Raw genomic sequence first — 16,964 nt, forward strand, 5'->3', positions numbered from 1 at the left:
CTGAAAAGTCAGAGTTGACTTGGAACATGATTATTAGTTTATTAGGTAACCCCTTGCAGATAGAAAGCTGACATGTCAGGAAGACATCTAAATAGGATCTCTTTTCTGCTAGGGAATATTTGTACAAGCAAGAATGTTTTGACCCAGGAAAATGAAGTAAATCTCCAGTTGTAGTCTACAAATTTGAGAGCATGGGATGCTGTACCATGAGACCAGACTTGTAGAACTTTTACTAATAAATATGAAGTTGCAGATCTGGAGTATTGCACAAAGTTTGTTATCCATAATGAACAGTGATTCATTCACATCTCTCCTTATTACTTGGCTCCTGCTGTGTTGGCCCTGCCTAATTAGAGTGCTGATTGCCTTTTGAGGCCCAGTTGCTCAGACAGTGTTATACAGTATGCTTTGCAGCAGCAGTGCATAAGCATTCATTATATCTGGCATAATGTTAAATCTTTTTATGTATATTTTTTTTCTAGTGAGCCTCTCTTTGTCTTTGAGGGATTTGGATTTGGATTCTGTGGAACAGGAAGTGGAGAGGCAATATGATAGCCATCTTCAAGTAACCCAAGGGCTGTCACAGGGAAGATGGAGCAAGCTTGTTTTCTTCTGCTCCAGAAGGTAGAATCTGACATAAGGATTCAAGTGATAAGGAAGAAGATTTACAATAAATATTAGGAGGAATTTTCTGAATGGCTGTTCAAGAGTAGAATAGATTACCTTGGAAAGGGATGGACTCTCCTTCACTAGGATTGCCTGTGATGATAGAGAGTTGGACTAGATCACTGGTTCTTAACCTTGGGTTACTCAGAAGTTTTGGACTGCAACTCCCAGAAGCCTTCACCACCAGCTGTCCTGACTGGGGTTTCTGGGAGTTGCAGTTCAAAAGCATCCGAGTAACAAAGGTTAAGAACCACTGGACTAGATCACCCTTGGGATCCCTTCCAACTCTGCAGTTCTGTGATTCAGGCAAAGACCAGAAAGGGATTGTGCAAAAATGGATGAGTTTCACTTGTTTCAGTTACTTCTAAAGGAGGTTTGCACTTAGAAGAAAAGAAAAAGTATTGAAATGGGAAAGATGCATTTTTTTAAAAAAAAAAACTTGTTTTTTACTGTAATATTAAAATACAAAAGGAGAGCAAGTAATGGGTCTGCCAAACAGCTGAAGTCTTTTAAAAGAACCAGCTGTGTATTACTGTGTAGCAGGTGATGATGATCATTTTACTAGGCTGGTAGCACACATTTTGATGCTTTAATCACAATATAATTTATTACTACTGGCCCTGCAGGGTGAGGTTTTTAAAAAATGCCTGCCATAGCAAAGTTCTTCATTATTATTTTAAGTGATCCAGTTCTTTAGGTTGTAAAGAATACAGTACAATGGTGAATTAAATGTGGGAGATTTCTTGAGTTACGGCTGGATAACTAAATGAGTTGGGTACCTGGCTACAGACCCAGAGCTCAGGCATTTGATTACCCACTATGGCTTCTGGGGGAAAAAGCCAGACTGTATAGCCTTGGACAAGCTGTACAGTCCCAAGGTGCCATCAAACGAAGGGAACCACGTCTAAGGGCTCTAAACCTAGAAAACCCAGGAAAGATTCACCTAGCATAACAACAGCAATCCTAACTTACAGGCAGGTACTGTAGAACCCACTCCAAACTTCAGAATGAAACACAAATATCTGTTCACCTGGCTCTTCAAAATAATTCCATATAGATTAGCCTTAACACGGAAACAGCTATCTGCACTCCTCATCACATTTCTAAGATGAAGAAATACTTTCCCCTCTTCTTCAGGCACACCTCAGTTCCAGCCAGCTTCCCAGTCCTTTAAAGGATGACACCTCAGCCTTCCTTTCAGCCTGGCTACTGTCAATTCCTTAACGTAGTCCTTTACTCAACCCCCTGCTTTTCTCCCCCACCTTTACCTAGGCAACATGGAGCTGGAGTTCATGACTCAGATGTTGCTGAAAACAGCTTTCTCTAGGGAGGCCTCTGCCCCCTCCCTGCAGCCAGTGTAGCATTTAGAAGTTCTTTTCATGTGGGACATCCTTCCCACACAGTACAGTACATATATTCCTGGTGCAGTTCAGTGTTAAAGAATAGTATTTATTCTTTCCAAATATTTCTACCCCATCATTCAGTTTTATGAATTTGCAACATGGCTTCAAACAATCATTTCTGCACCAACACATAATTACAAAGGCATCCTTAAAATGCACTATTCAGTGAAACAGCAAATTGAAAAGCAGGGCCATTTCACCTTTCTAGTTTTAGCCTTTAAAACATTGGACTATATTGGATTTTTATAATTCTAGGACCTAGGTTCCTTGTTCAAACTTACTTGCCAAAATGCTGAACACCTGGAAGCCCTGGAATTTGAAATCTACACTTCTGACTCATGGTTGCAACTAGCATTTAGGAACTCATCTGGAATGGACATCTGTCATGACTTTTTGAACTTTCAAATGTTTTTTTTCCTTCCATGAGAGTGCAGCAATATTGTGCAACAAAGCAAATCAGCATTCCATAAGACAATTCTAAAATGGGGCACCTCAAACAAAAAATGTAAACTTTGAAACCTCAAATCAGCACGGATGTAGCAGACAGTCTGCTCTTGCTCTGTGCTAAATTTGGGGATATTTGGGCGAACTGTTTTTTGAGTTGTGATTTTTTTAAAAGTCGAGCTGCTTTACCACCACCCCCATGCAGACATCAATGACCTTTTCTGTCTGCAGTGTTAAAACAGATCAAGTAAATTGAAAAGACCAAACTTGTTTATCTTGAAAGAAAATGATTAGTCCCAGCTGCATATTTTTATTTAAAGGAATTCAGGCATCAGGGGCTGTAGTACTGACTTTTGAAAAAGCCATTTCAAAGAGGAAACCCCCTTCCTTTCTGTCTTTCGTATAAACTGGTTATCAGCAGGAGCATTATAAACATAAACATTGTTGCAAGCTCCCTGGAAGGGAGATGTGAACTTTTCAGCCTACCAGACAGGACCAAATTAAATGACTCTCAAGAGTTAAAAGAGTTTCTGTTTCTGGTGTAAAATATTTTAAAATATATATTTTAAAACAGAGAATAAATATTGAGAAGCTCACTTATTTCAGCTGTGAAATTAATATTTTTCCTTTGGAGCTGGGGATGGTAATTGATGCCTATTCTACTGATCTTATCACTATGCAATTGTTTGGTAATTAAGAAAAGAAATTCAAAGATGTTATGTGCTATCAAGTCACTTCCAATATGTTTTGAGTATAAACTCCCAGTTTAAAAAGCCAGGAAATTCAATTCTTTAAAAAAAACCTCTGGTTTATCAATGTGGGTCATTGTCCTTCTGTACCTATAATTCAAAATGTCAATGTTGACAATACCAATGGCAGCGGTCAAGATGGTTTATATCTCTTCTGCTCATTAACATTCACACTTGTTAAAAAAAACAGCCATGACAATTGCTTTGTGTTTGATTAAGAAGTGGTTAACTAAAAGAGGAGTCACCTCCTGGGATTTTCCCTTTCATGGTGTCACATTGTGAATGTTAGTGAGCACAAGAGGGTATCCTGTAGATTATCTCAACTGCTGCCATTCGTGTTGTCAACATTCCAACTTTCAGCATACATTTAGCTATGTAAAGCTTGACATCCTTTTTCCTGCTGGCAACACGGGCGTGATATGGTGCAGCAATACCAAGCAATTTCCTGGTGCCTTGAATCATGAATACAGAAGTACAATATCCCACATTCATAAAATGAAAGTTTACTGGAAAATACACAGTATATTGGTGTACAGCCTGATGAAGAAAAGTATAGGTTGAAAGCTAGCAATTGTTTTAGTGGTCTAATAAAAGTATCCCCTGTCCTTGCTTTTGTACATGCCCATCTGTGAGCAACATGGCCTGTCCTTCACCCTTAGAGCAGCTTACAAGGTGGCGGCAGTTGCAGGAATAGAGATGTCCCTGTTATGCAACCAATACCAGGCTCTAGAACATATCTGTGGCTAGCATGCTGAGCCAGCTTCCACTCTCTGAAAAGCAGACATAGAAAGAAGTTTGTAGGGTTTTTTTTAGACTGAGCAAACGATTTCATAAGGGCTCTGATTACTCTTCCCTTCTTTTCAGTCTACCACCTAGACCTAGGAAGATTATTTTAACCAATTGCATTAATATTTCACACACTGATATTACTTTACATTTTGTACATTTTAATCTACAAAAGCTCACACTCAAATGAAACTGTTCACAATTAAAGGGCTATAATATTTTTTTCCTTTTTTTCATTAGCAAAAAAATGTATGAGGTATGTTGCTTGTTAACAACATGCTACTTGTTGACTATTCAATTTAAAAATCATTTTCAACATTTAAAAATGGTCCAAATATCCTCATATAAACTCTCCCATGTAATGTTTTTCAGAAAAAGAATAGAAGTTACTCATTGCTTTTTTAAAAATGCAATATTAACTTCTTCGGCACCTTGCCTCTAAAATGTAGCATAGACTCTCTGTAATACGTATAAAATGATGTTGCCTGTAATTTGTTTTTTACCCAACTTCTGCCACTGTTCTGGAGCAAATTTCAACACATTCCCCCCCCCCAAAAAAACCCACCCAATTTATGCCTCTGAACTGTTTCCAGGAGCAGCTCCTCATTTGTATTTAAGAATGTGTACATGCACATCCAGTTTGCTGTTAAATCTTCTCATTTGGAAAGGTTACCACTCTGAAAACTGGTCAAGCCCTTTTCAGGAGATTCATTGGCCCCAAATAATGAGGAGTTCAAGTCAGAGATATTGTAAGAACCGATTTGAAGGCTGGGGAGATAAACAAATAAATGCTGTACCAGCCTGTTCATTCATTACTTTCTATCTGCAGCAAAGGTCAGGTGGCTGCAGTAGCCCAGAACTGATACAGGGTTGAGAATGTAATACTGGCACATAGTAGGCTGTAAATTTTTCCTCTCAAGTGCTTGTTATCCTTCTGTGGAAAGTTCGACTGAGCATGGAAACCTATTTCCAGTCATAATTTGCCACAAATTTTGTTAGGGCTCACTGGCTTTAGGTCCACAAGTAGTTAGATCTGTGGAGTATTTGTTACCCACCGAAGAAGATAAAGAGGTAAGATTGTTGAGGGCAGGCACAGATCCCTTTCAGAAGCAGCAGTTGGGGTGGAAGGGGTGTGTGTGTAAAAGCAGAATCAGAGCCAGGTGCAAATTAGTGGCTTGTGCAATGGAGTAGAATGGTGGTGCAGGGACCAAGATGCCATCCTGCTACTCCCCATGAGTCAATTAATGACATGACCTTCATACCTATGTACAAATTAGTTCAGATCAGGAAATGTTGTATCCTGATTTAGGAGTGATATGGAGTCTCTTTGCTGTTAATCAGGGATTAGGGATCCTTGGTCATTGAAAGAGGCAATCCAGCAGTCTACTCATAGGTCCTAATTTGACCTGTCTCCACCCTGCAATATGGACGGGCATGTTAGGGTCCAAAACGCAACAGCTCAATGGAAATTAGTCCAGTTCTGGTGCAGAACAGCTACTCTGCCTGGCCTGTTGCACAGCCCTGTGGAGGAAGCAATTACCCTCCATTTCCTCTCTAGGTGTTCTGTGGTACCTGCTCACCTATCACTGCTTTACCAAGTCTGAAATTTCCATTTTGAGACTAAATTTAACAGCAGATCTCATGGCCACAGCAGCAGCAGCTACCTGAATTGTTGGACTTCAGCACTCTCTCCCTCCATTTTTTATACCACACAGCCCGATGAAGAATTCTGGAGAATTTGAAAGCTTGCACAATTTTGTGAAATTTCAGTTAGTCTTCATAAAAGTATGACGCACTTATGGATTTGGGTTTTGTTTTGTTCTCATGGACCACTTTCTCCATTATTGTTTGTGTTTAGCTCTGTTGACTCCCTGTATTCTTGGCAGGGCTGATCTGCTTCTGTGCATCTTTCTGATCATTACCTATGTGGGACCTAAGAGCAGCAAGGATAAAAGCCAAGAACACCTTCTTACCCTGCCCCAGTAACACAGGGCAAGATATCCCACATTCTTCATGTCAGGTTCTCTAGTTCCTTGGAGTATTAACTGCCTGAAATTTGGAAGTTTAGTTTTGCTGAGAAAATCACAGACACCAACTCACCCCCAAATGAGTCAGTCTGAGATTCATTTACAGTTCTGAGAGATACTTTTGTTGTTCATAATGATGTTACTTAATCTAAGGTCCGAATTAAGCATTGCATGAGATATAGGGCTGTTGCTAACCCCTTCCATTCCCCATATCTTAGTTGGTGCAACATTGAAAGAAAGAAAGAAAGAAAGAAAGAAAGAAAGAAAGAAAGAAAGAAAGAAAGAAAGAAAGAAAGAAAGAAAGAAAGAAAGAAAGAAAGAAAGAAAGAAAGAAAGAAAGAAAGAAATGATCTGATGCCATGTATGTCCAGCCTTTCCTCATCCCTCCAAAACAGCTCACTGCTTCACTGGTGTGTGTGTGTGTGTGTGTGTGTGCCATGGATGGGATAGGATGAGCAAGGGAATAGTGAACTCCTTTCTGAATGTTACTGGGAGGTTGCTGAGCAGCAGGAATGTGGAACAGTAACAGCCGGCTAGCTGCCACATTAGTCACAGTCCTGATACTCTCCTTCCATTGGCTTTTGGATTTCATTTGTTTCCTTCATTTGATTTTTGAGTTTTAATGGAGTTTTTTTTCTTCATTTCTTTCTGTTTTCACCTTTGAGTCATTTGAGAACTGACCCTACATTCTCTTCCCCTGACCTGCATTCTTCAGTGGAGCTGCAGGAAACCATTAGGCTTCGGGGGGAAAAAATTCCTGGCAAACCACAAGAAGAAATTTCAAATACGTTGACAGCCAGGGGGATAAAAAATGAGCCCCTTCTTTCCAGACTGTGCAGCTTTCTGTAGTTTTCTGTAATGATGTGAGTGCTGCTAATCTATCAAATGGAACCTTTCACAATGAGGTCTGACTGTATGACATATATTTTTAAAGGCATGAAAAGATCCTGAGCTGGGAAAGGATGCTGGGCTGTCAAAATAGAAGATTGTATAAAACTATACATAAAAGATATGACCTGCTGTTCCATAAATTTGTACTTACCTGCTGAAGGCTTTTTGGGCACAATGATGCCGTCCTCCTCTTTACTGCCAGATCACAAGCTACACCTACCTTCCCCCTAAATAGACAAGGGAGGGAACAGTTATATATATAAATAAATAAATAAATAAATAAATAAATAAAATAATAAGTATATGAATGGTTATATGAAAAATTAGAAAGTTCAGCTGAGTACAACCATTCAGCTGTAAATTCTCACTGCTTGCAAAACCTTGCCTTGCAAGACTCCCAGCCTCTTGGATCTGTGGGACATGAGGCCCTGAGAGAGATTTGGGCCATTTGTCTGGGTTGGCCACAGCGGGCAGACTCAGGGGGAGGATGAGCACCCAGATGCCCAGGAGCAGGATGAACCTCCTGTAGGGGGAAGAGGGTCCCTTTTAAGGATGAATAGTGGCAGGTTGAGGGGCTTCCCCTGGTAAGTACAGACTGGACCAGGACCAAGCCCATGTGAGAAAGGGCATGAACTATCCCAACGGTAGGCAATAGCAGGACTAGATCCCTTGTTAAGGTAAGGGCTGAAAGGAGGATCACTGACTTTGCTGCCTTGAACAATAGCAGAATGGCCTGAATTGCTTCCAGGCAGGCAGCTCTCCCCATGGCTGGCTGCTAAGATTGCTGGCAGTGGGATCATGAACTTTTCCCCAGTACACATGCCCTACTTAGGGGCCTTTTCCTTGTCACCCTTGTGGTCCCTGCCCCTGTCTTAGAGGGAAGAGCTGGTCTCCCAGCCCTGTGGCCCTCTCTGCCCTTCAGGTCTACAGCCTCAGTCCCCTCTTCTTTGCTTTCCTGCCACCACTCTTATCTTCAATTTTCATTCCTTCTTTATCTGATTTGCTGTTATCTCATCTTCATTTATCTGTGTCTCTTCCTCCTCTCTGTTGTTTTTGGCCTTTCCTCCTGCTTATATCGCAAGGCGCCTCCTCCCTTTTGCCCTCCGCTCCAGCCATGTCCTCAGGTTGTGAGGCAACCAGCTGTGGGCGCCTTGTTTTATATTAAGAGTGGCAATAGATAAGGGAATATCCCCAGTTCTCCTCCACATCCCCAAACCCCAGAATCTTATTCTCTGTAACAGGCATATAAACACCATTATGCCCTTCAATTGAGGTGCAAATAGCTTCCTACAGGCTCCTAATCATCTCCCCCAATTCAGATTTCAATCCATCCTCAATACTTGTTTAGCTATATTTTTTTCTTTTATAAATTGGGTATTGCTTAACTGATAATGATAGCCACAGGGGTGGGGTTGGGGACTGAAGTTTGCAAAGATTTCTCTAATCATTAAAGATAATTATGTTTGCTCTAGATCAGTGGTCAAGGAACAGGTGTAAATTACCCCAAATGGAGTAAAAATGAAAATCCTGGGGGTAATGGGGATGTGACCCTAACCCCCTTCCCTCCTTCTCCTCCTCCTCCTCCTCTGCCTGGAGGGGGGGGTCTCCAGCTGCCTGATTGCCCCCTTCCCACCCCCTTCCCTGGCCCAGCCACAACTGAGCCATGGCAGATGGTGGCTGGCGACAGGCCCCCGTTGGCGGCATATGGCAGCCGAGGCAGCGGCGGTAGGGCCAGCCATGGTGGAGGGCGTGGTCGAAGCGCCCCGGCCAGGAGGAGCCTCTCCTTCCAGTGCCTGGAGAGGTGATGATGGTGGAGGGGGGCAGTTGCAGCCATGACAGCAGCCCCCGGGCCAGGCTGAGCCTCCTGGCTCTGGGACGTCACTGCTGCCCTGTTCCCTGACCCCTGATCTAGATAGAGGAAACAAGAATCAGAAACACAGGTTGTTGTGTTGATACATGCGAACAAAAGGGAAGCCTGCAAGCCACCAGTACTGCTAAAATGCCATACGAGAGTGCAGAAATTTGAGTTCTCCGGCTGGACTCTTCATCCTGGAAGGGGGTACAAAAATGACAATGATGGAAAAGCAAGGAACTCAAAAGCAAACAAACAAACAAACAAAAACTGGGCAGACATTTTAGCCAGGAGTCTGCAGTTAGATTCAGTTCCAAGATAAAGATAGTAGGTATAAGGTACCTGGCAATGTATATTGGGATGGAAAAGAACTCATTGTGTCGCCCATCTCTCAAAATGCAAGATTGGCTTGCTAAAGATGAAGAGCAAGATTCCTAAGGCAGCACAGACTAGAAGTGCAAATATACAGCACAGTCCTCGTTATACAAGGAAAGCTGAGAATTAATTTTAGAAGTAGCCCTAGGCAAAGAGGTCACTTAAGTCCAAGTGTTAAAATTACTTGTGGTTGGGGACAATGAGCTTTTCCTTGGGAGGAAAATGTTCTTCCTCTGTTAATACCGCCTGGCCTGAACAACCAAATGCAGAATTTTCCAAAGTATCTGCAAAACAGAGATGGCCGTTTGGTCCATGAGAGCAAAACAAAATCCACAGTTGGTTCCTCCTGACTGAATACCTTTATCTCTTAGGATCCCGTGTACAGTAAAACAGTAAATAAATATTGTACTACATTGGAATGCCTTTTTCCCCATAGCCAGAGAAGATGATAAGCTAAAGGAGTGGGGTTAATGCTGTTAACAGTGGAATACCAAGTAAAGTCGGTGTCAACATACAGTCTCCTTTCAGGATGATGTAAAAATAGTTGATTCTTCAAGAAGACTATTTTTTATCGAATTGCTTCATAAAAGTTGATAACAAGCACAAGTCTCACAATATTACAACATCAAGGAAGTTAATGATCTGAGTAGCAATTAATGTGTCACATTACTTTAATTTATTGCTCTGGGGGAGCAATCGTAGCATTGGCCATTTTTAGTCTTTTTTTAAATCTCTAGAAGGAGTATATCACTATTGCACTAATAACAACACAGCAGATTAATTTTGTAATATACACTGAACTGTCTGATCTTAACGATGCCCTTCCAATCTGGTAAAAATCTGTCCAGCCTTTTAAAACAAAACATTGGGGTGACTCTGAGGGCCCCAAGAGTTACTTTCATGTATGCCACATTGCCTTTGAATCACAGCACCTTAATCATATTCTCCAGATTTGGTACAATTAAGTTGGCTGTTGATCACCCAGAGAGTGTGTATCACTCTATTGGTTGGTATATTAGACAGACAGACAGACAGACAGACAGACAGACAGACAGACAGACAGACAGACAGACAGACAGACAGACAGATAGATAGATAGATAGATAGATAGATAGATAGATAGATAGATAGATAGATAGATAGATAGATAGATAGATAGATAGATAGATAGATAGATAGATATCATCCTGTTTTTTCCCCGTCGTGAAATAATAAATGGAGAGACAAATAGATCTAGAATCCAATGCCCCACTGTGCCTCCTGGGAGAAGAGACAACTTGTGTAGCCTTTTGCAAGCTGCATAGTCCCAGGATGCTCCCAGAAGAAGGGAATGGTGAACCACTTTTGAGTATTCACTGCCTAGAAAACCCTGGAAAGAGTTGCCATAAGTCAGAATTGATTTGATGGCACACTATTATTATTATTATTATTATTATTATTATTATTATTATTATTATTATTATTATTATTATTATTATTATTATTATTATTATTATTATTATTATTGTTGTTGTTGTTGTTGTTGTTGTTGTTGTTGTTGTTGTTGTTGTTGTTGTTGTTGCTGCTGCTGCTGCTGCTGCTGCTGCTGCTGCTGCTGCTGCTGCTGCTGCTGCTGCTGCTGCTGCTGCTGCTGTTGTGTTTATTACACTATAGGCACAGCCATGAGTGTATGGTTTAGGATTGGAACACTGTTATTTTTCAGATCAGCATATCAGCGCTCAGAAGCCCAGCCTCATTTGCCAAGCCCTTGGTGCACTTTTTTTCCTATTTCTTCTTACAATTTAGACTTTTGTTTATCCAAGATGCGGCCCAGGTTGGCTCATAATGCGGCCCAGTGCAATTTTTTATTTTTAAAGAAATTCCAAAGTTTCAAGTTACACTGCCAGTGCCTGCACCCAGAATGAGGCTGGGGCACGTCACAATGGTAGGGAGGGAGAGAGGGAAGGAAGGAAGGAGCAGGAGAGGAGGGGACAGGGGGGCTGGGTGACTGCATTGTGCCATCCCCATCAATAGGTGGACCCCCTCCCGGCCCCAAAATGCCACCAGAGTCAAAGCTGACAGCCTCTGCTTTCTGAGATTGCAGCTGCCGGTAAGCGCGCTTGGAGAGGGGCTGCGGAGGATGGCTAGGGCTGCCCCCCCATGCGGCCCAAACCAAATTTATGTGCGGCCCAAACCAAATTTTCACCTTCTAATGTGGCCCAGGGAAGGTGAAAGGTTGGACACCCCTGGTTTATATAGTAATTGGGGCTTCATTCATGATAATAAATGTACTCTTTGTCCTCTGCTTGTTTTCTTGCAAAAGTTAGAGTTATTGGAAAATAAGTCATCTTTGCATTTTGAAATCAGCCTAAGTATAATCGCTAGCACTAGCCAGAATAGATTCATTGAAAATTGTTCAACAGTAAGTCGACACTGTGTAAATCCAAATGATTCATTAAATCTACTCTAGTTGGGATTAGCAAATGGATTTAAACCATGGTCTCAGAACTTGTCATTTCTTCCCATATTTTTCCACATTAGTGTTTCCATTCCTGGCCCTCCCCTGTACATTATGGGGTATCATAGAACTCCTTGCTCCCCCCCTTTATCTTCCTTATAGGCTTTATTCTTGACCAGTGGCAATCCTACTCATCAGTGCTCAAAACTTTCCTTAGTGTTTCTCTCAGGACTCATTACTGGACTGACTTCTCCTATAAAAGTTATGTTTTATTTATTCTGTCATCAGAATATACTTCAGGATTAGCTATTTCATGGTTCATCTGGCAAAATATTCTCCTGAAGACCTCCTATACTAAATTAACATAAAGTAGGAAGGCCTTCATCTACAAGATCATAGACAAAGTCAATGAGAAATTTCATATTAAAATGCCCATGCTCTGTGTAGTCTGAAACAGTTAATGCTCAGTAATGCCGCTTTGACCTTTGTAATGTTCCATAATTTGATCCTCCTGTTCATCTTTATGTTCCTCATTTCTTTTGGAATGTTAAGTACCCACATGGATAATAGTGCCAAATACAGTCACAGTACAATGCATTGTAAATGTCATGTAGGTGACAATGAAATTCCTGTCATCTTGTAAAATTCTCATCCAGTAAGGGAAAAATAATTATTGACAACTGAATTCTTTTCTAACTAAAGAAAGATAAAGTGAAGATGTTATTATTTGTACTGAATAACACTTTCTTTTGAGGAGCCTAGAATGTAGCTTTTTGTCCACAGGAATATGCCAAGTATAGTGGTGCCTCGCTTAGCGATCGCTCCGTTGAGCGATGAAATCGCTTAGCGATGGGGTTTTGGCCATCGCCAGAGTGATTGCTTAGCGATGGCCCCTATGGGGAAAATCGCTTTGCGGTGATCACGGGGAAGCGATCATGGCAAAGCGACCCTTTTTGCACAGCTGATTGGCGGTTCCAAAATGGCTGCCGGAAAAACAAAATGGCCACCCACTGTTTTGCCTCACTTTAGAGGCACTGAAAATGGCTGCCCCTATGGAGGATCTTCGCATAAGGTCAGTTTTTAAGCCCATAGGAACACATAAAACACGTTTTAATGCCTTTCTATGGGCTTTTTAAAATCGTTTAGCGAGTAAATCACTTAGCAACGTTTTTCCTGGAACGGATTAACGTCGCTAAGCGAGGCACCACTGTATATGGCAATATTTGTCTGCATGTAAAAAATCTGAAAAGTGAGATTTAGTTTGTTGGGCTAGATGCTGAAAGAGATTACGTTTCTTGTTATTAATATTTGTTGAAAGATTTGCCAATTTGAATGACAGAATTTCTGCCATCTGAGGAACTCTGCTGGTGCAGATAATCATATCATAATGGTCGTTCATGGATTTGGAGAATGCTGACTATGCTGTTGTTGTCCAGCTGTGCATTATCGTTGTTGCCTCTTGAAATGAAATGTCCATCCCATGTATCATAAGCAGACAATGGCACATTGAGACGATTGTGTTTTGCTTGTGCCCACCTAGGCATAGATACGACAAAATGCTATTATATATGCATTGTGGAATCCCATAGAATATTGTGTGCCACCATAGAAAAGCATCTTTTTAAGAACCCGGTGAGAAGTAAGTACTCCACAACCTCAAAGAAGTGACATTTTTCATTTGTGCAAATGACTACAGGGTCCTGTAAGTCTTTCAACTTATTATTTTTAATGAAATAAAATGAAATAAAATTTGGGGATATGGGGAATCACATGTGAGCCCCTCGGGGGCCACACATGGTCCCTGGGCCACAGTTTGCCCACACTTGGACAAAGTCACACAGCAACAAATTACTTCATCTCTTCATGTGTACAGTTTCCACTTTATCATCATTATGTGTCTAATTATGGAAGCCAGTCAAGGTCAAGCCTGGTTTTTACTTGAACAGAAGTCCACCAGGAAATAACAGAGATCTTTAGATAAGGATAGGAAAGAATCCTGCCTGAACCCATGGAAAATCCAGTAGCAGGAAGAGCTGTAAACACTGGACTAGACAGACTGATTACTGTATCTAACTTTGTATGAGGCACTCTACTGTTTTCCTATACAGTGGGGTCTTGACTTGAGAACTTAATCCGTATTGGAAGGCGGTTCTCAAGTCAAAAAGTTCTCAAGTCAAATCTGCATTTCCCATAGGAATGCATTGAAAACCATTTAATCCGTATCTGCTCTTTTCCGTCCATAGAAACTAATGGGAAGCTGCTATTCCGCCTTCGACCACTAGAGGGGGATATTTTGTTTCTTTTTTTTTTTCTTAGGTCAAGAAAGGTTCAGGGAAGGCAGGGAAAATACAGTCCAGGCAGTACAGTACCAGGCAGTCAAAAGACTGTCTCCCAATCCACTCTCTAAACGCTGGGAGGAGTGAGGAAGCAGACAAGCACCCTTTTCACTGGTCAACAGTTAACTGAAAATTCACATTTTGCACTTTCCCTGCCTCCCACGTGGGTTTTTTTCAGTTCTTAACTCAAATCTAAGTACTTAAGTCAATATTTTCCTATGAGAGCGGTTCTTAAGTCAAAATGTTCTTAACTCAAGCCGTTCTTAAGTCAAGACCCCACTGTAACTTCAAAGTCCAATTCATTTCTGTATCCCACTGAAAATCTTCTTCCTTGCAAAGCACTATTCACAGACACACACACACTCTGGATTTTGTTTCTTCTGTATGCTATCTGTAATTACACTTTTCACTTTGGCTGGAAATAAGTGGGAAAGACATGATGCAAAATATCTGGGATAGGAGTGGAGAGAAGGACCCATGTTGCCAATTGAAGATCCACTATTGGGATGGTTTCCTGGCATATTGCTGGTTTTTCCAGAGTTGATACAGGGTGATTGAAATGCAGAAATCAACAGAGTTTTAAATGAGCAACATAAGTTGGAAACGTGAAACTATTTACAAGGCATCCCTGGTTGCTTCAGTTGTGGATTATTCATTATTTGGAGCTTTGTATTCATTCACGCTAATGGTGTGGTGGTGATTTATTTTGTTTTTCCTTGCCAAGCAACACTGGCATGCAAATCAGTTGCACTTCATTCAACCAGGCAATAAATCTCAGAAGCAGACAGTTAATTGCACTGGAAATTAGGGAGGCCAACGGAAAATCAAGTTCATTACGATCAAGGGGCAAGTAAGTTTTCCCTAAGTGATAGAACAGAAAACAGCTTATCAATATAATAAAACAAATATTGGCTTGAGAAAGGGGTGTTTGGCAAATAAATATTTATCTGCCTGCATGTTTCTAAGACATTGGATAACATAAAACACTTTGAGACAGTTCTTTGGTGAACACGGTGGTTATTTCAACATAAGGTGTTATAGTCTCATTGTCCCGTTGTGCTGTTCATATATTACAGTGGGGTCTCTACTTAAGAACGTCTCTACTTAAGAACAATCCAACTTAAGAACAGCTTCATTTGCTAATTTTTGATTCTACTTGAGAACAGAAATCCAAGATAAGAACAGGAAAAAAAACCTTTCCTGCTCTTTTTTTAACCTTAGGTCATCTTAGGTTAAAAAAAAATTCTCCCCCTAGTGGTAGAGTACGTATTAACCAGCTTTGCATTAGTTCCTATGGGAACTAATGCTTCAATGTACGAACGCACCTCTACATAACAAAAAAACAGCCAGAATGGATTAATTGGTTTTCAGTCCATTCCTATGGGAAATTTTGCTTCAACTTAAGAACGTTTCAAAACGGATTAAGTTCTTAAGTAGAGTTTCCACTGTAGTTTCTATGGACGGAAAAGAGCAGATACGGATTAAATGGTTTTCAATGCATTCCTATGGGAAATGCAGATTCAACATAAAAACTTTTCAACTTGAGAACCACCTTCCAATACGGATTAAGTTCTTAAGTAGAGACCCCACTGTACCATGTTATTGGTTCAATGCTTTCTGTATCAGCATTGCCCTGAGTCTTCAAAGCAATCCTTGAAAAAAAACACAGAACAAGAAGATGATATATTCTTTTCCTCTATTTCTGACATGTATTCCGTTTTCCTTCAGCTTTCTTCTCAGTATTCTTGTGTTGTAATAAACATATTGTTGGAAGGCAGCGATTCTTACCACTAAAAAGAATAGCTTGTAATTTCTGGAACATGAAAATATCGATCACTGTTTTTGTCTCCTTTCTTCACAGGAGCTGCAAAGAATCAATCCTCCTTACTGTTATTCAGCCTTACCCCGTAAGTAGTTACCATGTTTTTAGAATTAATTCCCTAGCAACAATTACTGCTTTTGTCTGTCTTTTCTCTCCCCGTGTTTCTTATCTGCATAACGAATAGTACAAGTGAAGTGTACACTGAGTCTTTGAAGATAAATGTGATGATTACATGCTACTCTAGACAGAAGTGGAACAATGAACTGATAATTTTTTTTATATGCTAGAGAGTGTTTCTTGAGGACAGCATACTGAGATCTGCTCCATGACATTGCATAAACCTGCAAAGCAATTCTTTAATTTTCTTTTCTTGCTTCACTTTTTAAAGCATCATCTTTCTGTGACAGCATCATCCTTTTCCTATATGGGGTTTTAATTCTGAGTTAGTCTCTAGCAGATTATGGGCCTAGTTAGAGTTTAAGTCAGTAGGGAACAAAGGTGGCGTGGCAATTTATGTTTACTCCTGAAATAAAAAAGAGTGTTTACTCCTGAAATAAAAAATAATATTTGCCTGCTTTTTGTATATATGAGCAAGTGGATCACGGATATGTGGCAGACATTTGAAAAATGCCTCAACACACAAAAGTGACCAGTGCTTAAGCCAGGTATACCCATGTATAAGTGCTTTCATACAGATAAAGTTCAACAACTGAGGAGTATCAACCAATAGCAGGCTTTAAGTGAATTGCCCAAGTTATGAACACTGTGAATAATTGCATTCTAACCACACATGCAGCTGGCACATCCTAAGCTGTTCCTCTGCTGCTTTCCATGAAATAAAAAAATTAGATTTTCCCCTTTCCCTTTAGGGTTATTCGCACAATTCATTCTACGAAGACTGTATTAATAGTCACTGTTTATTTAGAAGGAGTGCTTTCTATCCTTCATGAAAATTTATGACTTTTAGTGCTATAAGCACATGATTAAAAGAAATCTGTCTTAGATATGAGGACTGATTATGCAGAATTTACCTAAGTGGGCAGTATCTTAATGTGTAGCCAGCTCTCTATTTAAATGGTAATGACATATTCGTTTTCCTGTCTTGATCCTGTACTTTCTCCAAGTATCTAAGGCCAGAGGCAGAAAATAAATCATGTATGCACCAAATTACTTTGC

At 40.5% G+C, this 16,964-nt stretch overlaps 1 protein-coding gene across 8 annotated transcripts in view; it reads left to right on the forward strand.

The window, feature by feature from the left end:
• Nucleotides 1–16,964, forward strand: part of FRMPD4 (FERM and PDZ domain containing 4) — a 403,518-nt gene that overhangs the window by 346,001 nt on the left and 40,553 nt on the right. For all 8 annotated transcript variants that reach the window (XM_072994369.2, XM_020786781.3, XM_072994367.2 and 5 more), the window contains exon 5: nt 15,828–15,873. In XM_072994369.2, the coding sequence (XP_072850470.2) occupies nt 15,828–15,873 (46 nt within the window). The remainder of the gene's footprint in view (nt 1–15,827; nt 15,874–16,964) is intronic.

The sequence above is a fragment of the Pogona vitticeps genome, chromosome 3, assembly GCF_051106095.1.
Source record: "Pogona vitticeps strain Pit_001003342236 chromosome 3, PviZW2.1, whole genome shotgun sequence".
In the NCBI taxonomy this organism is placed as follows: Eukaryota; Metazoa; Chordata; class Lepidosauria; order Squamata; family Agamidae; genus Pogona; species Pogona vitticeps.